This window comes from Diplotaxodon limnothrissa, linkage group LG22 (genome assembly GCF_057381915.1).
Source record: "Diplotaxodon limnothrissa isolate DT_005_m linkage group LG22, D_limnothrissa_male_GT1.1, whole genome shotgun sequence".
NCBI lineage: Eukaryota > Metazoa > Chordata > Actinopteri > Cichliformes > Cichlidae > Diplotaxodon > Diplotaxodon limnothrissa.
The window spans coordinates 28,416,477-28,439,188 of NC_140616.1; the positions used below are offsets into that span (position 1 = coordinate 28,416,477).

The following is a 22,712-nucleotide window of genomic DNA, read 5'->3' on the forward strand; positions in this document are numbered from 1 at the left end:
ATTGGTTTAGAAAACACCTTGGTACGTAGTGAAATGCTTATCACATATTATTGTAAAGTAACTGCCATTAAGTCTAAATACTGGCAAATTTTTATTGGACAAAACGTAAAAATAATGACGCCGGTTATTGTGGGTTATTTCCAAGTGCTTCGTTTTCTGACACTGAACCACTGCATTAGCATTAATAGCTGGAAGCATTCCAGTTTATGAGAAACCAATGTCACTTGACCATATTTAAAATCATTATTGATTTCTTTACTCGGAGCTGTCTCCACTGGTAAAATGCTACTCCAGTTATTCTTGCTGTAAACTATTTTAATTTATAACGAGTACCCTAAATTATTCAACACTACCAAGAGCAAAACTTATCATAGCTTTTAAAATATTGCTTCTATTACGCTCTCCTGTGTCGCTATGTAAATTCAATTTTACATTTTTCTTTTTTCAGATGCAGACAGAAGTCTGTTGACATTTTCACTTGTTAATTCTGACAAAAACACCTTTCTTCCCCACATACTAAAGTAGATCCTGCCAAGAAAATACCTTTGTATATCCTCAGTTTAGCCTCAGAAATACAGACATTTAAAATGAAGGAAAGATTTCTTGAAGCTTTTTTTTTATTTTTATAAAACACTCTGACTCCCTGTGGTATCAGTGGGAGTTTAATCACGCAGCGATGAGTGAAGGAGGAGAAGCTGGGAGCAGTTTCCTTTTATCTGAAACTGATCTGACTTTTCTGAAATGGCTTCAAAATTCTGTGATGACAGGCTCCATGCCTCCTCTGCCCAAGGGTTAACACTCATGCGGTCAGTCTAGTCTGACTTTTCTTGGTCTTTCACATATGTTGAAGACTCTATTGTGTAGAGATGGCACAAGCCTTTGGTGTCCAGTCCTGATGTAGAATTTATAACTCAGCGACAGCAGGATGAGAGAGGTGCTGCGCTTTACTCTTGCCTTCTATATAAAAGCGCTGCCCAGTTTTTGATTTAAGATAGATAGTAATTTGCTGGTCAATGGTAAATGGTACAAGACTTACAAGATTTGAACACAGTAATCCACTGATGTCTACCTCTTAGAAGCTTGTTGCATCTCACACATCCAAGCTCCCTGCTGGCTGGACTCCAAGGAACAACGTAGTCTCTCTAGTTAACAAAGCATTCTCTTTGAAATAAAACTGTGGTACCGTTTTGTTTGTTTTATGCTGCAAATATAGCGTTGCCTCCCAGGGAATGTTATTTTCAGAGTTGGATGAAGAAGTGATAAATATTCTGGGTCCAAATTTGAAACATCCAGTGCCTCAATAATATCAAAGACACAGATGAAATATCATTACTCTACCCAAGGATTTGAGCAGTATCATTAAATCCAACAACCGGTCTTTTTTTTTTTTTTATATGCTGAGTGTTATTATCTTATACAATTCTTCAGAGCTACAGTGTTTAAGACCTTATGTGAAAAAGGTCCAACTATAAAAAAGGTTTTTGTTTTAAGTACTTAAACTTCTTAATTGTCCAAAGAAGATACAGCAGAAAGCTCTTCTCTTCTCCTCCTTTGTTGTTCAAATTCCTTGTGAAAGAAATCTTCTGTTCTTCTTTTGTTTTTAAGTCTTTGCTGTTTTATCTTTATCCAGCCCTTTCAAGTCCTTCCTCTTCTTTGAATGCTTATCTTCTCCAGTTTCAGTTCTTCTTATTCCTCTGATTCAAACTGATTCTCTTTTTCTTTTCCTTTAAATTTTTGTCTGCTAAGGACCAGTATTCGTAGTCAGACCAACAACAGTAGCACTTATCCATTGAGCCCCCCTGAAAGTGTAGTTATGGTATAACTTATTTAGTGCTTTTAGGTCATCATTAGTCACAAGTGCCTTTTTCCTGTCTTCTTTTTTTTCTTTTCCTGTTTTATTCTCTGATTCTCAACAATAGGACTTATAAATCTTTCTGACACATCAGTATCCCCAATTTTTAGAGTCAATATCAGTGAACCATCAAATGCATGAAAATGCACATGAAAGCAGGGCTTTTTTTTGTTACCATCTGGAAATAAAAGTTTCTTTCTAGGCATCCTTTTTAAATGCATTAAAGATATGGTCACTTTAATTCACAGATATGGTCGCTTTGTTTAATACTGGCTGTGATCAACACATTACTCTTAACGCTTGAAATAGGGCTGTGCATCAAATCTCAATCTGAGTTGCTAATGCACTCACACTCTGTACATTAAAAGGCAAGCTACCATCCAATTTCCGCTGCCTACCGTGGTCCAGGTCACAGGGGCAGCAGTCTAACCAGAGATGCCCAGACCTCCCTCTCTGCAGTTATCTCCACCTCTTCTCGGTGGACACTGAGGCATTCCTAAGCGACCTCACGGACATCTCTTCAGCATGTCCTGGGTCTGCTCTGGTCCCACGGGCTAAGACTGTTAGATACGCCTCACCTATGAGGCGCCCAGGAGGCATCATCGTCTGATGCCTGAACTGCCTCTACTTTAGTCTTGAACTGGGTCTCAAACTTGAAGATTTTTCACCACAGCTGCTTGTTATTCTGCTGCCAACCACTCCAGTGCAAGCCGTAGGTGATGGCTTGGTAGACTAACAGAACCACGTCATCTGCAAGAAGCAGAGACAAAATCCTGAGACCACCGTACTTGACGATCTCCACGTGGCTCGAACACTTGAGCAACACTTGAACAGATGATAAAGAACTGGTGAAGTCCAACACCCTTCAGGAATGAGTTTAACTTGTTTTGAGAAATGTGAACCAAGTATTTTGGATGCATTCCAGCACATTCTCCAAGTCCACAAAATACCAACATACTGGTTGGGCAAACACCTCAAGCCATCATGCTCCGTGGAGTAGACAGCAGTGGACCCAAATGCAGACAAACGAAACATGGAAATGGAACTTGATTTTAACAAAAAGTGTGCCTTTTATTCGGGCCAAAAACACAACGTTAACCAAACATGAAATCCAACTAAATGAGAAACTAATCACAAAAACCTAAACTGGGAAAACTAATAATATGCCCCATCACACCTTCAGATCGCCAAAGGCATTCTGACCCAGTAGAACAGTGGAGTTCCTAGGTGCACATAATATTACATTGTTGTTTGACTTCTCCTGGTTAGACATTTCTTTCATGCTAACTTTCCAGCTAACTTTTGTATGTTTTATTTCTGCTTTGTAACATCTACTGTACGCAACAAGTTCCAGGTAATATACATCATAATTGCATGAAGCCCTCTCATTCTTTGATCTAATTGTGACACAATGACCACAATCCAGATTGCATTCCTATTTCCATGGGTGCAGTGTTGCAGGCTTTGTTACAGTACAAAGAAAGAAACCCTGTAACCAATAAAGTATCACATCTGAGCTGTGAGACCTTTGAAGGCCATTTTAATGTCAGATCGGCTTCCGTCTGTAGTGTGTCACAGGACATCTTTTTAAAAAAAAATTCAATTTAGGTTTTGTTTTGCTCCTCAAGGCTGTCTGTGATGATACTGCCTGTTGAAACGGTTTAAATGGTCTTATTGAATAATGCACTCAGGATGCACTGTTACTAGGAACAATTTTTGAATAGAAGTTACAAACAGGAAACATTTTTACAGTAGTAGTAGTTTAATTTGGATATTTTTCCAGTGTTCTGCTTTAGGTCTGTGGTAGTTGGTGCATTTGAAGTGAGTACTACTGAGTCTAGAAGCACTATTGAGTTTTTATGGATTTTCTTTCTACCAATCTACACAGTATTATAGTATTGTATTGGTTGTTCTTAGAGCTGCAATAGCTGAGAAGGGAGAGAGGTGGTACAAAAATGACTCAAATGCATGAATTCATTTGATCTGCTTTGGTCAAATTGTAATAAACTTCTGTTTGCTCAGATAAGTTTCATCTTTTGTTTGAACGAGTGTTTTCTGAAGCCTATCGTGGCTAAGAGTGAGTTGAGACTGTCTAAAGTCCAAGTGAAATTAAACATTTGCTATGCTCATTCATCTTTGGAGTAATAATAAAATACCGAATACTGTTTTTGTACAGCCGTGAACTCTTGTATAAACCAGATGCATCAGCATTGTGCCATAGGCAGGAGGTCACGCTGACAAGCAGCCTGTCAGCTGCGGTCAATCAACCACAGACACTGAAAGGAAAAGAAACTGTGCACTAAGCAACAAGAGGATTTGGGCAGAGCAACAAAGAGATGTTGTCTTTGTGTCTCAAGTTTGTCAGAGTCACTGAATCTAATCTGTTTTGGAACATACAGTAGATGCCTTGATAAATAATGTATTCCTACATTCTTAGAAAATAAAGTACATTACGTTACAAATTTAGCCTTTAAAAAAGGTCCAAACTTGAGATCAAGGATTTTATATATTTTTATTACGAGTTATACATACACTTGTAAAATGGACTGGTGTTTCAATAGCACTGCTCTAGTGTTAAAAACGGCTCAAAGCTGTATCTGTTTTTACATCTGAACCTGCAAATGCAGCCAACTTAGGCAGTGCTGATTCCTGCATTACTTATGTGCTTCTCATTTAACCCAAACAAACAAGGAAACGGGAAGGCTTTAAAAACGAATTATCAAATTTTATTTTTTAAATATTTTGTGAAATTTAAATTCTCGCCTCATATTGCATCTTTAAATCTTGAATAAGTTGCGTAAAAATTAGTAGATATATACATCTATCTATAGCCAAAAAAGGTACACTTGGTCATCTTAAGGTGTAATAATTAACTCAAGTGGCACATTTGTGTAGATTGTAGGGACAGAAGCTCTGAATTAAGATGTTGAGTTTATATTTGCGGGTAATGTTACATTTGGAATGCTGTACTTGTAGGTAGTTGTTCAAATTTTATTCTAGATGTAGATGATTTTCATGTATTGGAGTAGAGAGAATTCATATATTGAATAACAAGCTCCCGCTGTTATTTGATGAAGCCTTTTGTTAAAGCTTTCTAGTCAGAAAATGACTGTTAGGCCAAAACAAACATGCTGCCTCAGAGGAAGAACAGCCTGGTGGGCTGCATGATACAACCTTACCCCCTAATTGGATTGCAGTGCAGTTGATCATCCACTTCTTTTCTGTGTAACTTCATCTTCTTTGTTGCTGTCACTTGTGAAACCCCTGCAGCTTCAAGTAGTGTGGCTTAAATAAGGCAAGCCCTAGAAGAAATGACCACATTTTAGCGACTATGTATTTTTAGTCTGGTTGGGTAAGATTTCTACTAATGTCCCACTATTTAATAATGAGGAATTGTACACTTCAACTTGTATTATTTAACAGTTTAGCAGTCAACTCAGATGTTTTCACATGTAATTTATTTGCATCCTTGTTTTTAAATGTGCAGTGTGTAAAATCTCAGATGGTAGAATCCTGAGAAATCTCTGCATACAAATTTAATGTGACGATGGACTGTAAAGGACAGGGAACTGGTCTCACTTCTTCCCCAGTCACTGTAAGTGGTTTAACCCTTTAGTCTTCTAGTCAGGGATCCTTAAGCAACGTGCAGAACTCCAGATTGCCCTGATGCATATGTTGCAGAAAAAGTAAGAGTAATAAGCTGTGAGAATGTTTGCTGAGAAAAAGCTGGAAAAGAGGTATGAAAAATATGTTTCTTTAGCATCCTCTTTGGTATCACCACAAAGTCCAAAATCTAGCTTCTGTGAAGGTCCTGTTGCTGTGAAAAATAGAATATACAGATTTGGGGATAGCTTATCCTGACATCCAGGCAGGGGGAGGCCTTGCTTATATGTGCAAGACACTCAGAAACCACATAGAAGTAATATACTAGCATAGATGCTGCTGGTCTGGTCCCTGAACCCTTCAGGAGCTGAAATTCTTTCCTAAACTGGGAAAATTTTGGCTGTTAAAACTACAACTTTTGATCCTCTCAGTTCCCAAACACTTACTGTGTGGATTGTAAAAAGAAGAGATGATGCAACACATGCTGCTTTCTCAGAGAAAGACTTTACGTACAGATAGTTCAGCAAAAAACTTGCACATTTCATTTACTGTACATGTTATCATTGAGTAATTTTAAGAATCCAAAAAAGTCTGCAAACAAGGACGCTCGGGTGACAGACAATGTAGAAGAGAGGGGCAGAGTCCAAATTGGCTTTCTTCTTTTTTTCTGCGATGCAGTGAAGAGATGATGCTTTTTGCAGTGTGTATAACTGACACTGCAGCCTTACCCCATCTTCTTTTATACCAAAATACTGTTTTGTTTTATATATTTTGTTATCTAGGCTTTCAGAAAGCTTCAGCTACAGTTTCTGTAGTTACGCAACAGTTTTCAAAAAAACTTTTGTTTTTCCCCCCATCAGCCGATTAAAACAAATGGGTTTACCCCCAGATTTACAAACCTTAGGCTCTGGAACAGAAAATCTCCTCTGTGATTCCTAAACATGGTCTGGAGACTAAAGCAGGAACAATGGATATCATAATGCAGAGAATGTCTTCAAGAAAGTCAACAAGCGCTCACTTTAAACATAAACTTGTCATAAACAGAAATGACTCTTGAAGCATCAAAACATTTTTTGAGCATCTTTATTTTACCTTGTTCTCTTGGAGTGCCGGGACCCTTTTTGATAACTATTGTAAACAGATCATTACATCATTCTGCTGCTGTCTATGTTAGAGGCGATCACCTTATAAAAAGGGTTTGGGTTACTTTAAAATGTGCATGTCAGGGTTGGGTAGAGGTGCCTTTCATTCAAAACATTTTGATTGTGAGAAAACGTAACTCTAAATAACTGACCACTTTGATAATTGTACCCTCTCCGTGTGTCTGTATAAGGAAAACAGGTGCAGATGGAAATATATGCAAGCAATAAGTGTATAGTTTTATACATGTCTGCAAAACATCATGGTGTCTGTACACCGATCAGGCATAAAACTACGAACACATGCCTAATATTGTGTTGTTCCTGCTTTTGCTCCCAAAACAGGAAAAGTGAGATCAACTTTTTCAGCACTTACAGTAGCTCATCTGTTAGATCGGACCATACAGACCAGCCTTCAATACCCACATGCATCAGTGAGCCTTTGCCACTTACAACTCTGTCACTGGTTCATTACTGGTCCTTTCTTAAAACACCTAGTGACCACAGCAGACCAGGACCACCCTACGAGAGCTGCTGTGACCCAGTCCTCTAGCAACACAACTTGGGCTTTTTCAAACTTGATCAAATCCTTACGCTTCTAACACATTAACTTTGATGATAAAATACACTCGTATAAGGATTGTGATTTACCTCTTATTAGAAAAGAACATCTTTAGTTAGTATGTTATTCAAATCCATTTGAAAAACAAAACAACCATCAAGTAAGCATCAGTACCGCCAACCGGTGCTGCTAATGATGTTAATGTTAACTGTTTTTTTTTCTTTACATTTGAAACACAGTTTTTGCAGTAATGGGTATAAAACCTCAAAGATGATCAATGATTTACAGCACTCATGTTAAAGCTGTGTGTTAGTTTTAGATGAGTTGAAGCAGACATCTTAAAAAGAATTGGCTGGCAAAAATTTCACAAAACATTCTTCCGCTTGACTTAAAGTTGGTGTAAATTCGGATTGAGCTGGAGTAAAAATGGAGCAATAAAAACCAAAACATGTTGTTTTGGTGGCGGATGGAAGCATTCAATGTGTTTTTTTTCCTGGATTGAACAGACAGCATCATTCATCACAATCATGAAAGTAGGTGCCATGTTTTCACCATCTTTAGCATTCATTTAAGGTTACGTTGTCTCTTAACATAATTTTCTTTGAGCTTTTTCTTCTTCAGCGACTTAACGAGGCCCACCTGGATGAATTAACGGCACCAGCTGTTCAGCGGAAAATGTGTTGATTTGCATGTTTTCTTTGCTAATTTTTTTTGTGCTACATTTAGATGGAAAACTAATCACTACTTTAACATTGCACACTAAGATTGAGTGAGAATGTGTCAGGTGCACAAATTCTCATTGCATATTTTGTGTCTGGCCTCCTGTGGAGTTGAGTGTCGTCAGGTTTCATGCATTGATAAACTTGTGGTACTTCATATTTTTCTCCCTAGGCGTTGTTCAGTCATACATATACTCAGCATTATGATATCACGCCTGGGCTGCATGTCTGATCCAGTCTGGGGACAGAGGCTGTGGTAGTGTAGCACCATGTGGACAAAACTAGTCTTTCCTGATCATCGTGTTACTTGTTCCCACCTGTGCCTCCTTTGTCATAAACTGGTAGTGGCTTTAGACAGGCCACAGCTGAGAGAGCCTCGCTCTCCATTCTCTCTGGGAGCTGAATGAATAAAAGATGAGCACAGTCACAATAGGAAGACATCTGTGGCAAAACAAACAAAACATTACTCTTTCTGCCGCAGCGCGCGCACACAGCCATCTTGGAATATGAGACCGCGCCATTTTCCCAGAAATAAATATATATTCATACGACTGTATAGATAACAAAGGTAGCAATTTATTGTATTAGTTTTAAATAAGCATAGACATAAACTGAATCGTTTCTTAATAGCAGAAAATAAACTGGTGTCAGACCTTTCGTTCATCACTGTAACTTCATTGCTGCGCTTTAGATATAAACCTCGCTTCAGTCGTCTTTCAGAAACACTTCTGTACAAATTCATGTCTCACGAGGATGAAATACTTTTGTCTGCACAGCCCGTAACATGAAAGGTAAACGGGATTATTAATGCTCCAGTGACTGTGTTACCATGAGCAGACTGTCGGCTGCCTCTGCGTTTCTTTGTCATTTGACTCCATCAGGATGACTCCCTTCGGAGTACTAGGGGCACCTAACACATGTTCTGGTTTTGATGGGGCCAGTGCAGCTAATCACAGTCACTCAAGACAATGCTTGCAAGAATTATTATTTTTATTATTATTATTCTTTTTAAAACAGAAGCTGCGTCAAACTATACAGAGCATATAAGGAGGACAGGAAACAGCTGTCATTTTCCTACTTTCTGCTGTAGTCACATTAGCAAACACAGTGGTTGGAGACCAGTGCACGGCCAAAATGTTTGTGGTGGTCTGTCAATGACTTGCACAATGGTTGCTTTTAAGCCAAGGATCTTTCACATTCAGTTGGTATTTTCAAATAAACATAATAAGATGGAGTTAATCTGCTCTTTGTGGTTGAAGGAGGTCAAGTTAGCAATTTCATGCAAACTGTTTGTGATGATACGGTGATTAACTGTGATGAATTGGAGAAAATCTGTTGCCGTCTACTTACATTCGGTGTCCAGTCAGAACCTCACAGATGTGAAATTCCTCGACTCACTTTCATATTTGAATACGACTAGAATACAGTCAGTTGTCCACTGGTTGAGTTGTAAAGAGACACAGGCTCATCGGAGTAGACTGACTCAGACTGACCGCAATGGGTTGTGTAAATTGGAAAGCAATTACATGACAACAAGAGTTGGGCCGCAATTGTTTGAAGACAGGTTGCCTCCCATCACCTTGTAATCAAAGTTAGTCACTGCAACAACTATAATTCTTAACACTTGTTGCTTTAGCTCTCAAAAATGTACATTTACACAGAGAAGGTTGAACGCAGGTGATCAAATCTGATTAAACAGGACTGCATTTTGTCCCGTGAGGTTATTTAAGTGTATTTGTGATGGTTCATTAAAAAAAGATCTGGTCATCAACAAAGGAGAGCTCCATAGCAGAATCAGCCAGAACAGTGGCTCAGAGAAACGCAGCTCTTGAATCTACAGACAGACTTGATCATGAGAAATGTGTCTGACTACTGATTTTATTAAGCTAGAGATTTGTAATCTTAATTTGAAATGATTGGTTTTTCAGAAGAATTATGCAAATTGAGCATTAGCTTGACGTTTGTTTGAAAATTGAAAATGATATTCATAAATCTCTTTAAAATTCGAATGTAGAGCGCATCTTTAACCCAACACAGCTGAGCAATACAACTTTCACAGTGGTGTTATTGATTACATGGCTTTTAAAATTAGCTCTGCTTTGCACTGGTGGCCTGTACTTTCGCCCTATTGCACCTCAGACAGGCCTCATTTCTGCTGCTATTCTTGTGACTTGTAATCAAAGAGTGTGATGACATCATCCACAATCATAGCTGTTTACCTGTAGAAATGTGAGGCCTGATGTTGCATATTTAAATAAATAGCTTCCCCCTTTCCCCTTTCATTTACTTCATCTCATTGCCTCCCCCCCCTCTCCTTTAATTCACTGCAAAAAGCTCTGAGTTTATGAATATTTAAAGGGGAGTGTTATTCACAAAATCTTTATTTAATGCTGCCTTTGTTCACATCCTCTTAGAGGGTTTTTACATTTGCTTATGAATCAAGCAGGGAATTGTAAACCGTTGTTCTTGCAGCGAGCTTGCATGTCACTTTATTCTGTGAGTGCGTGTTAAACCCAGCCTGCTTGCTGTTCCTCCAATACCTCAGAGCAGGAGAGGCTCACCTGCACAGACAGAACACATGCTTTTATTCAGGTGATGTATCATTCATTTGGCACTTCTGTCTGAAGTGGATGCAGCTGAGCCATTTTTCGCAGGTAGCAGGGGTTTGTGGCATAAATTAGAGCATCAGGTATAGTGACGGGCACCGAGAGACTGGTGGGTAAAAGATCCATCGGCGGCTTTGTTGCTCTTGAAAGCTTACTGCAGAAGAAATGTGATAGTAACACCTTGTATGGTGCAGCCTGAGGCAGGTAAATCAGATGCCCCTCAGATGCTGTTTCTTTCCATTGTCTTGAACAAAACACACACACACCAACAAGTGCTCTGGTAAGCACACATTTGCGCAAGCTGCATTCAAATGGCTCCATGCGCGTCTCTGTTTACTTTGACCAAATACTTTTGCATCCACGTCTTGCCACCTTGTATCCCAATGGGAAATTCCTTGGCATTTGTTTTCCGATATTTCTTTGTTTCACCGATCCTTTATGTTTGTTTTGTGTGTTTGCAGAAAAAGTGTTTGGGGAATTTCTGAGCTGGGAGTTAGATGAGGCATTGTCTCACCTGCCTCTAAAGCCGGGCCAGTCTGTGACACTGACTGTCAACATCAAAGTCAAGCTCGACTTCTCCGGCCAGGAAAACCTGCTGCAGGACCTCAACGATGGTGAGCCCTCTCATAATTCAGCACTAAAGATGAAAAATGCAGTTGACTGTTTCCTGTTTACTATAAGGTTACAATCTATAGGTGTAAATAATCATCAAGGTTTACAGGTTAGTACTTATTTATCAATATTTAGGTACTACAACATTAGAGATTTTAACATTTCAACCTTTATCGAGATGTATGTTTGTGTGCAAGTGCAACTAGGCATGCCAGACAGGTATGTTTGATGCTCATTAGAAAAAACAAAACTAAATAAAAAGAAGCATAAATAACATCAAAAAAAGGTTCAATCAAGTTTGTCACCTGTCCTGACCAGTCTGTGCTGATATCATCTTAATTCATGATAACCCTCTTAAACAGACTAAGCACTAAATAACACGACATATTTTTAATAAGCTACTGGAACTAAACATTGAAAACTGCTTTAACTATGGCAATTTTAGTCTTATATTTACCACGGGAAATTAAATTTGTACTAAATGGTTCAATAGTTGTATTATCTTATTTTAAAAAATCATTAAACTTTATTTTTGGTCTATGTTGGTGTTACAGGTACCGGGTGGCAGCACCTGTAGACAGCTATATATGTGTCCTGTAAACAGGAAAGAAATGATCAGACAGGGAGACGTGGCTTGCCGTTTCCTGAATACTCCGCCATTATTTATTCAAATTCACAATTATGCACTCCTTTTATTTCTTTTACAGTATTACAACTGTGTATTTATTATTCTTAACATAGCTCACACATTCTCCATATGTGTTCTGTTACCAACTAGACTAAAGGGAATTAACACATTCTAATGTCATAAACATGACCAATTTTCTTGTAAGACTTGGTTCAAAATGAATTCCAACAAGACAAATCTATAAATCTCAAATAGTTTGAAAGAATGGTGTAATCAGCACCATCTTGACATGTGCACTGAATTCACGGAAACACTTTATGGCAGAAAACAAGATACTAAAACAATACAGAATAACGGTGGAGCCGATCACTAACATCACAGAGCATAGGTGTGTGACCCAAACTAACATGCTAACCATAGCATGCTGCTAAAGCCGTAAACAGATACTTACAAAAGTCTAATTTACTGTACTACACAATGTTGTACGCTTTCACTTTCCAACCGTAATGATTAATCTATGCTATATAATGGATGTGATTGCTATTATATTCTATTTCGGGCACGATGCGAACCTGTAAATAGGAAAGAAATGATCAGACAGGGAGACGTGATTTGCCGTTTCCTGAATACTCCGCCATTATGAGAAAACAGCGCGGAGCATGCGCTTCAGGGTATGGCGTTATTTTTGTGCCACTATTCTGAGCGCACGTAAAAAAGGTTTGCAGGTGCAAGTGTTGCATTTTGAGGAGAAATTTATTTTGAGCGAAGAAAAGCTGAATTTGAGTGAACAAAATTCATTGCTGCATGCAAAAAATGTATATCCGTGTTTGCTATTATCCATATACACACGCACAATAGCAGCCCCTCTCGCTCAGTTTTTGTATTTGCGCTCGCAATGTGTCGCTCACGCTCTCAACATTTCTGCCCGTGCACGCTCAACTCTTTCTGTACACCGTTATATTTGTGCCACAAAACCAGCCAATCACAGACTTGGATGCAAAAAAATCTGATTGGCTGTTTTTGTCTCCAATCAGCTCGAAAGGACGAAATGCAATATCCCAGAATCCATTTCGTCCAAAGCTCAAACGAGGCAGTGGCGGAGGAACACAGAGTGGCGGAGTTTGAAATATTACTCTTTCTGGGACACAAAATAAACTTTTAAGATATTTTCATGTTAGAATGTAGCTGTGTGAACTTCAAATATCTGCTCGATTTATCAAGACATCACATATTTGCATAAGTGCTCCAACGTTTTCGGAGATGCCTGTTACCCACCAGCTGACCGGGTGGGAACTCGGGTTAAACATAATATATAAGGCTGAACTGACAAAAAAATCACCGACTACACCACCAGGTATTATTGGAAAAACCATAAAGCCTTTGAACGAAAACAAACGCTGTTGTGACAGTGATGTACACTGTTTTGTTGGTATATATGTATGATTTGTATCACCTTCATGTTTCCAGCTTTACAGCTGTGGCTCCAGCAAACATCAGCTGATACTAGAAATTAATTTTAAATAAATTCTAACAACAGCTGATCAATTTTGAACGTGCTGCTGTTGTTGTTTAGCGCAACATCCGCTGGTTTCCTGTTTCTGGCGCAAAGTGGGAGATAAACAAACAAGAGAGACGATCAGCTGATCATTGATCAGTTTCATGATTGAAGTAGCAACAGGAGAGGGAGGGAGAATGAGGAGAGAAGAGGCAGCTAAGACACAGAATAACTCCAGCTTTGTGTCTTTTTTATTCTCGCTGAAGTCTTTTCCCCTCAATACGGATGTATTGTAATTGGTCCAGCCCAGAGTTGATTATTACCAGTTGGCTAATCCACCACCTTTCATTGTTTATACCATTACAAAAACAAACAAACTAACATAAAAATGAAAAATCACCATTGGCCCACCGGGCAAATGCCGGGTAAATGCCCAATGGCCAGTCCAGGTATTCGGTCAGCTGGTGGGTAACAGGCATCTCCAAAAACGTTAGAGCACTTATGCAAATATGTGATGTCTTGATAAATCGAGCAGATATTAGAAGTTTACACAGCACCATTCTCGCATGAAAATATCTTAAAAGTTTATTTTGTGACCCACAAAGAGTAATATTTCAAACTCTGCCACTCTGTGTTCCTCCGCCACTGCCTCGTTTGAGTTTTGGACGAAATGGATTCTGGGATATTGCATTTCGTCATTTCGAGCTGGTTGGAGACGAAAACAGCCAATCAGATTTTTTTTGCATCCAAGTCTGTGATTGGCTGGTTTTGTGGCACAAATATAACGGTGTACAGAACGAGTTGAGCGCGCACGGGCTGAAATGTTGAGAGCGCGAGCGACACGTTGCGAGCGAGCGCAAGTGCAAAAACTGAGCGAGAGGGGCTGCTATTGTGTGTGTGGATAATAGCAAACACTGAAATACATTTTTTGCACGCAGCAATGAATTTTGTTCACTCAAATTCAGCTTTTCTTCGCTCAAAATAAATTTCTCCTCAAAATGCAACACTTGCACCTGCAAATTTTTTTTACGTGCGCTCAGAATAGTGGCACAAAAATAACGCCATATTCAGGCTGCTAACAACAGGCCAAACCATGGTCTCACACTCCCACCTACTGGTACAAAAATGGAGCATCCGCTACAAATATCCCGGGGTAGTTACCAAGTTTCCTGTTAAAATTACTGTAGTTATTTAGGGCATTCCCAAATGGAAATATCACTTACATTGAAAGTAAAATTACTTAAATTAATTCACATAAAAGTGATCACATATTAGTGGGTATCACACACTAGTGTGGCAGCACTAGTGTATCTTTAACTTTATCATTAAAAATGATCCAAAATGCTGCGGAGCTGTTGGGCTATTTAAAAAAACAAAAAACAGAACCCCGGCCCAAAAACTGCACAGTTAGTGGTAATTAGTGGTTCTTATTTTGTGCTTTTCTACCACTCAAAGCACAGCATGCGTCATTCACCCATTCAAGTGCTTCTTTATATGTCCAAGTGCTTTCACATTTGCACTGTGATGAATGCATCAGGAGACACTCTGGGTTCAGCCTCTTGCCAGCGATTGAACTCGCAACCCTCCGATTAGTAGATGACCTGCCCTGCCTTTTGAACCGCAGCCACCTATACAGTGGAGTCCAATAAAAATAAAAGAATCAGATCGTAATTGAGCTTTATAAACCCCAGTCTCAGTCTGGCTAAATTATCAGGTCTGTATATCTCTGCTTGCGTACCGTAACATATTTATAAGCTAACCATGAATATTTTTTAAAAAAAGGCTTCGTTAGTAATAAGACATGGATTAGTGCTCTCGCCTCACAGGAAAAAAGGTTCCTGGCTCGAGCATGCAGGTCAGCTGAGGCCTTTCTGTGTGGGATTGTGTCTTTGTAAGTTTCCTCAGGTGCCCCGCTTTTCTCAGTGCAGAAACATACATATTGGTTCAGCTAATGATTGTAAAATGACTCTGAATTGCTTAATGACAGCTGGGAAAAGCTCTAGCCCCCTGTCACAGTGAGTTGCATAGTCATTTAAGAAAATGGATGGTTTCTGTAATAATGTCAAGTGTCTTGATTGAAACTTCTCTACCGATGGTTACTTTTGCATTTGTCTTTCAGTGGAGTGGTGTTGAAACAATAGACGGAACAGTAGCTGACAGAAATTTTGAATAATTGTTGGTGTTTTAAAAAAAATGATGGCTTTACCTTTTCAAATTCAGGAGCTTTCCTCTTTTCTGTCATTGCACAAGTACATTTAGCCTATTTCCTTCCATTTTTATAGACAAAGCAATCGCTGAACTAAACTGGTGATCAGTAAGATAATCATTTTGAGGGCTAGCCCTGCAATGGAAAATAGTAAAGTCATCTTTGAACTATCCGTCTCAAATTATGTACATATTGATTGCTGATGAGTGTTCATGTGCTGCTGTACAGAGGAGTGTTCTTGTTCCAGGCATTCTGCCTGCCTTATTTAAGATTCTGCAGTAATAGGATCGAGGTCTCAAGGTCTCCACACCTCCATTTCCCTCCTAGCTTTTAGTTTCCTCGCTTGGATTTCCTCTCTTCTAATTCTTATTTCTGCTTAAAAAAATAGTCCGACCTTCTCCCCTACCTCGAAGCTCATTCATTGTGTTCCTCCTCGTAGCCTCTCATAGTTCATGCCCAGCCTTCTTTCTTTCCTGTCTCATTCCCAAGCTCTCTTCACACTGTTGAACCTCTTTACTACAGCCTCTATGGGCTGATGAATATTAATGAGCGATCAATACGGACCTGCTCGTGCAGCACAGAGTATTTTTCTCAGTGTGTTTGCGTGTACTTGCACGTGAATTCAAATGACAGGGAAAGTAAACGCATACAATGCTGCATGTTTATCTCAGCTCCAGTGCCAACTCGCCTCATGAGGTCATTTAAGCGACACTGCTTTAATGTTTTAATTAGCTGAGCAATAATTGAGGCCCTGAAATAAGGAGATAAGACTTGTTTTCTGCTATAAAAAGCAGTTACTATAGTGACACTATGGGATGCCGTTTTTATTAAACACATTTGATGCTATGTAATGGAGTCACATTAATAACGCTGTGTTAACATGCTGATGAACTTGCTTTGCAGAAAGATTTAGTTTTTTCTGCCTGTGCTCCGTGGAGGATTGTGAAGGTTTACAGATTATGGAAGTTCTGCCATATTTGCTAATTAAACTGTAAAACCTTGATTATCTTTAGCACAACTGCTACATTCAGCAGCAGTTTAATTGTATCGCTTAGCCAACGCATATGGTGACACATACATTTTAATTCTGCCATGTATGGACAAGTCCTTATTTTATCAGAGGCAACTTGGCCCGAGTATCTTGCCCAGTGGGAATAAGATACTTGGCTGTTTATGCAGTTGTTTTGTGGTGTATGAAACAGATGCATATTACCTCTCTAAAGGAAACGTTTGAGTGGAACATTATTGACGATGATATTGATCGGCACAGGCTTTCTTATTTCTTTTCAAAGTTTTTCTGTCCCCAAGCAATGGTTTAAATACCATTTGTGGCAAATCATTGAGCAATAATCTACCCTTTTGTTATGATTCGGCATTTCAAGATGACATGAATTTGTGTCTAAGAAATACAATCCACAAAAAACGGCACTGCTCATATAAACAATGTGTTGATCTGCAAAGACCAAAAACAATGCTGAATTGCTGAAATATGCGATTTTCTTCATGGCAGCACTCTTTTTAACAACCTTGAAAAAATGTGCCAGAAAACCATTGAGCCATTTTCTGTTTTGGTGTTTTCCACGAGGTCTTCAAGATCAACTTATTGATTTATTGGTTGAAAATTGACAAAAATCATTGTTACTCTAACTTAAAAGCTACGATTCTTACAGATGTGGTGTGTATTGTAAATAAATGTAAAGTTTAAAAATATAAAATATCATGTTACGTTTGACCCCTGACCTCTGCTTGAAGGTCAACAGACTTATCTGAAGGTTATTAGTGTTAAAAGTGTTAATGATACTATACAGATCTGTTTAAAACCGTTTTTACTGCCATTGTTTGTATTATAGGGAATTATATATGTGGATTCCTAATATCACATTACTTCGGACTGACCTCTTCTTCATGTCACATTTAACCTCTACTCTTACTTTTACATTTCATATCTACCTTTCAAGATGACCCTAAATGTCATACTCTCTTTGTGAAACGAACGAACAGGGATGATTAGTATTCAGTATGCTGTGAAGGGCCCTGGTTCAGTATTTCAAAAGACACGTTTGTCCTCTTGTAAAAGTTAGATGATAGGGTCTTTTACACTTTGGGTAGACAGCCACTTTTCTAGCTAAGCTAATGTAAATGTGTTGTAGTTTTTATTAAAAAGGAGTACCCATATTTTGTAGCAGTTTCTTAAATGTTTAGCCAGCTAAACAAAATCTAATCTGAAGAAATGCTTGTGACCAACTGTTCACGTATCCTGTGTCAAAAGCAATTATAACAACAAATAAAATTTTAATAAGATTTTTTAAAAAATGAAAGCAAAAAGATGCCCATTGTTACCGATCCATTTAATTGAAATTTCTCTGTGTTATAAATATTCATTGTCCTTGGTAGCACAAGTAGGTCAACACAATCAGTCCTGAATGAATATAGTTGTTAAAAACTGCAATAACAAAATCTGAAGATGGCTGTGAGCATGTGGATGAATACGAATGTGGACACATGGAAACTTTCCTTTACTTTGCCCACATGAAATATGAAAACAAACTCTGTGTGTGGTCAGAGATTCGGTGTGCACACTACTTGTGTGTTGTTACTTAATGCAACTGTACACAATTATGTGCAGTAATTCACCACGGTGCAGAGAAAATCAGCCTGCTAGCTTAACTGTCCACGTGGCACTCAGTGTGTAGTGTTTGAGCTGAGACCAGTGGGTTAAATTATGCCACGGGAAACAGAGGCAACATTCAAAACAGGTTGACCCTCAATGATTTATCCTCAGACAGGCTTATCTCTCATTCTGTGTCCAGCTCAAAACCACGAAATCATAACACAGGATCAAATGGAAGTGATGTCATCACTCAGGAGTAATGGGCCTTGACTTACAGTGCTTTATTGTGTTAAATGGTGTGGGCGTCGTATCTAATGACAGTGTCAGTGTCTACATTAATGCTGCGGCTGTCTTTGAAGACAGCACCTTGTACCGTAGTCAGTGTCTGCAACTGTCAGAGAAAGAGACGCCAGAGACGCATCACTGGAGGCTGGAAGAATTTTTTTTTTTTTTAAATCTTGCATGTCCTCAGTCGACATCTCTGAGCGTATGCACTGCTGTCCTACTGATGTAGCTAGTTTCAGATTACTTAACTTTTAACTTAGACCGCCAGGCTGAGCTCTTAAGAACACCTTTTTTAAAAGTATTTAACCTGTGACATTTTGATGTTAGATTTCAAATGTACTCTCGTTGTCAAATCATACAGCACAGCTGCTATTCAATCTACACTTTCCTTTCCATGGAAGCTTTTTATATTTTTGCTGTTGTGAACAGCTCGAGTATGTGGATTCTTTTTTTGGAGAAAATCTTTGTTTCAAAAACTTTGTTTTTACTTCCAAGGTACAGACTAAATCAGTCTGTAGTGCTCACTATCAGAAAAGAATTTGTTAAAATACACTGATCGAAAAATGTAAAAGAAAAGCTTTGAAATCACATCAGGGAAAAAAATAAATAATGCTGGACATCTATACTCGTATGGACAAGGTAATATGTTAGGAATATAAGGATGCCATTTGGTGCAAATGGAAATGCTCAGCCTACAGAGAACTGAATTTAAAGACACCTTGAAACATAATGTCCCAGAGGTGTTGTATTTTTACTTATTTTTAGTGAGGTGAGCTTGGTATTGATTCCATCATCCTCCAGGAGCTGCCTGCGGACTCGCACCATATGAGGCCAGGCAGTGTCGTGCATCATGAAGTACCTAGGACCCACTGCACCAGTGTAGGCTCTTCTAATTCTAGTACAGTGGTTTGCAAAAGTATTTGGCCCCCTTGAACTTTTCCACATTTTGTCACATTGCAGCCACAAACATGAATCAATTTTATTGGAGATACCAGTCCTGGTGATTGGTGAAGGTCCTCTATGATCCTGTCCAGCTCTCCTGAAGTAACCGGCTGTCTCTTAGAATCTTCTTTATGCTCTTGAGACTGTGCTGGCATATAGAGCCAACCTTCTGACAGTGACATATATTGATGTGTCGTCCTGGAAGAGTTGAACTACCTGTGCAGCCTCTGTAGGGCACAGGTATTAAGATAAGATAAGATAGAACTTTATTAATCCCTCGGGTGGGTTCCTCTGGGAAATTCGACCGCATGCTACCAGTAGTGACACTGACCCTAGCCAAAATCAAAGCTAGTGAGGGGGTAAAAGTTGTCAGAGAAGATGAGGGAAAACTCTCAGTGGCCTTCACCTATAAATCCATTTCTGTTTTGGGGGGGTTGTCTCATAGTTGCCCCTCTAGTGCACCTGCCCTTAATTTCATTAATACCAAAGCGGCTGAAAAGGATTAGCAATCCCCTCTGCTGCTTAGCTGACCAATATCCAAGAGGTTTTATTGAGTTGGTATTATGCTATGAATCAATTCCTGATATAAATCTTATGTAGGTTTCCATATAACTCTCATCTTGATACATATAATTGATGAATCAAAGCAGCATTTATAAACATTTGCAACCTGCTTTCTCTCATTGCTAGAGGTGGCTTTTAAAAAATATTGTAAAGCTGTAAAAGCATCTCCCTTCAAAAAGATGTGGAAATCCACCTTAATCCTTCAGTTTAGCTACAAGAGTAATCAATCTTTGGGAAAGGTGTCTCACAGCAGCTGAATTTACTCTGAAATAATACAAACAAACAAAGTTGGACATTGGTCTGTCTCATGAAATCATGAGGGAGGAGAAAGAAACAACTCCACTCTTTTCAGCTCATATACTATCAAATCCTAGTGACTGTGATCGCTAATCACTTCACGCATTCCCTGATCTTTGTCACTTTGACACTTAGATTTCTAACTAAAATTAGTTTTTTAGTTTAAATGTGGAGGCATTTATATGCTTTATAAAAATAAATCAATCCAAATGAGGTAATACATAGTTAAAAAATTCACAGGCGTCATCGGCAAGTTAACTTAATGTACACAAAGAGCCAAGAAAAGGGGATGTTTTGCTCCCAGATCTGCTCCTGTGTTTGAAACCCTCCCCGGATGTCCTACTCGGATCAGCTGCAGATGCTTATTTACGGTATAGATATGTATCAAAGTATCAAAGCGGAGACCCAAGTGGAATTTAATTTTGTGGAAGAGAGAGAAGTCGCAACAAGACAAATCTAGTGAGTGAAGATTGTGATGTTTTTAGCGTGCTGTACGCTTTTAACTGACTTTAAACGTGTGTCTCACTGTCCTCCTTAGCCCGTAAGCCCGGTTTAGAAACTAGCAACTAGGCTGCTATCAAAAACTAGCTGTAGCCTGAATCCTTATACTTACTGCCCTTCACTGATTTCTGCTGAAATTTAGGATTCATTCTAAAGTTTTATTAATAACATGTAAAGCCCTACATGGCCCAGCTTCTGTTGCTGTAGCAGAGCTATGAGACCTGACCCCAGCAGTTGGCCTCTCTTGTTGTCTGATCGGGGTCTTCAGTTGTTTGATGCGCCTGTGTTAAAACCAGAGAACCATTCTTTAGAGGCTGTAGCTCCTAAACTTTGGAACAGTCTTCCTCAGTCTGTCAGGTTGGTCGAATCATTTTGTTTTAAATAACAGCTCAAAACTAATTTTATAGGTTAGGCTTTCTTTAATCTCTCTGTTCCATTTTCATTTTGGTCTTTGTTCTTCTCATAGTGTACAGAGGTGTACATATGAAGGGATGAAAGTAAGACTGTATGTCAAACTATGCATGTTTGACTGTGTGTTTGTATGTTTGGACATGCACACTTATTTTTGATGTGCAGTTTTATGTCAGACTGCTATGTATGCTAATACTATGCTACTATGTCTAAATTTGATAAATATGGAAACAGCTCTGATCGCTAGCTGTTTTCCCTCACATGTTACCAGACATCATCTTTTTTTTAACTCATAGAAACATATCAGATAAAATCTAAAAAAATCCTCTTAACATTAATGAATAAAAAAACTAAAAGATGCCACAAATACCCTGTTTGCTAATGTCACTGTTAAAAAGTCCAATCACTGCCTTATCAACTACAATCCCCTAATCTTATGCACAAATTACCAACACAAAAAAATAAATTTTTTTCTACAACTTATCACTGATTGTATTTTCTTTTACTGATCCATCCATGCAATTGGAAAACTTTAAATGTTCAAAACTTTTAATGTTTTTATATCTTATGAACCCCCATTAAAAATAGAATTAGTTGCAGATATAATACTTGGCTCTGTTCACAAGTCTTCATTGCCATCAACAGCAGAGATAAAGCACAAGAACGATCCAAGGTCTCTCCCTGAAGATTTCTCTAGGCCACAAAGAAATGTCTGCACTAGCCTGATTAGGAAAGCTAAATCAAATTATCATCTAGTGACAGTCATCTAGTCTTACTTCCACTAAATTCTACAAGACTGTGTCAACTTTTTAAATTAATCAAGGTCCCACCTTCCACCTCAGATCAAGGAGAGATCAGGTTGTGGGTTTGATGATCCTGAAAGACTCCATAGCTGAAGCTTTGAATTACCATTTCCTCCCTTGTGGTCTTTTTATTTAACAGGAATATGTGTTCATTCTACTATATATAATTACCATATTGGTTCTGCAGAGGGATGCCTCAATGCCTCACCCCTTTCTTGACTATTTTTTTTGTTGTAAAGTCATAAGTCCTAAGCCTTAAACTATGTGCTCTAAACTAAGTGTTTTGCATATTTGCCACATTTACATGTCTCAGATCATTAAACAGATTTTAATATTAGACAAAGATAATCCCAGGGAATACAGAATACAGTTTTTAAACGATTACATCATTTATTAGAGGAAAAAAACAAATCTACCTGACTCTGTGTGACGTTAAGTGATACCTATCCCTGGGAGAAAGAACTTCTTTGACATTTTGCGATAACTGCTAATCAGTCTTTTACATCACTGGAGGAATTTTGGCCCACTCTTCTTTTCAGAAGTGTTTTAATTCAGCCACATTGCAGACTTTTTGAACAGGCGTAGCTTGTTTAAGCGCATGTGCAAGGATCACAATCAGATTTTAGTCCAGACTTTGACTAGACTTCTCCAGACTTAAACAATCAGAGGTGGACTTGCTGTTGTGTATATCAAATAATTGTCCTGCTGTAAAACTTAAGTGCGCTTGAGCTTCAGGGCATCAACTGACAGCTCGACTTTCTTCTTTCATTGTCACATGTGTTTAGTCTGGACATCACTATGAAGAGAACTGGGCTCTGGACCTGTCGTTTCTGGTATTCTCTGGAAAATGTCAAACAAAATCCAGGATGTTGGGCT

General features: G+C 38.7%; 1 protein-coding gene across 2 annotated transcripts in view; it reads left to right on the forward strand.

Moving 5' to 3' along the window:
• The window catches only part of trappc9 (trafficking protein particle complex subunit 9), a 236,757-nt gene that overhangs the window by 62,187 nt on the left and 151,858 nt on the right, over positions 1–22,712 (forward strand). For both annotated transcript variants that reach the window (XM_085346339.1, XM_085346340.1), the window contains one exon: positions 10,943–11,095. In XM_085346339.1, the coding sequence (XP_085202465.1) occupies positions 10,943–11,095 (153 nt within the window). The remainder of the gene's footprint in view (positions 1–10,942; positions 11,096–22,712) is intronic.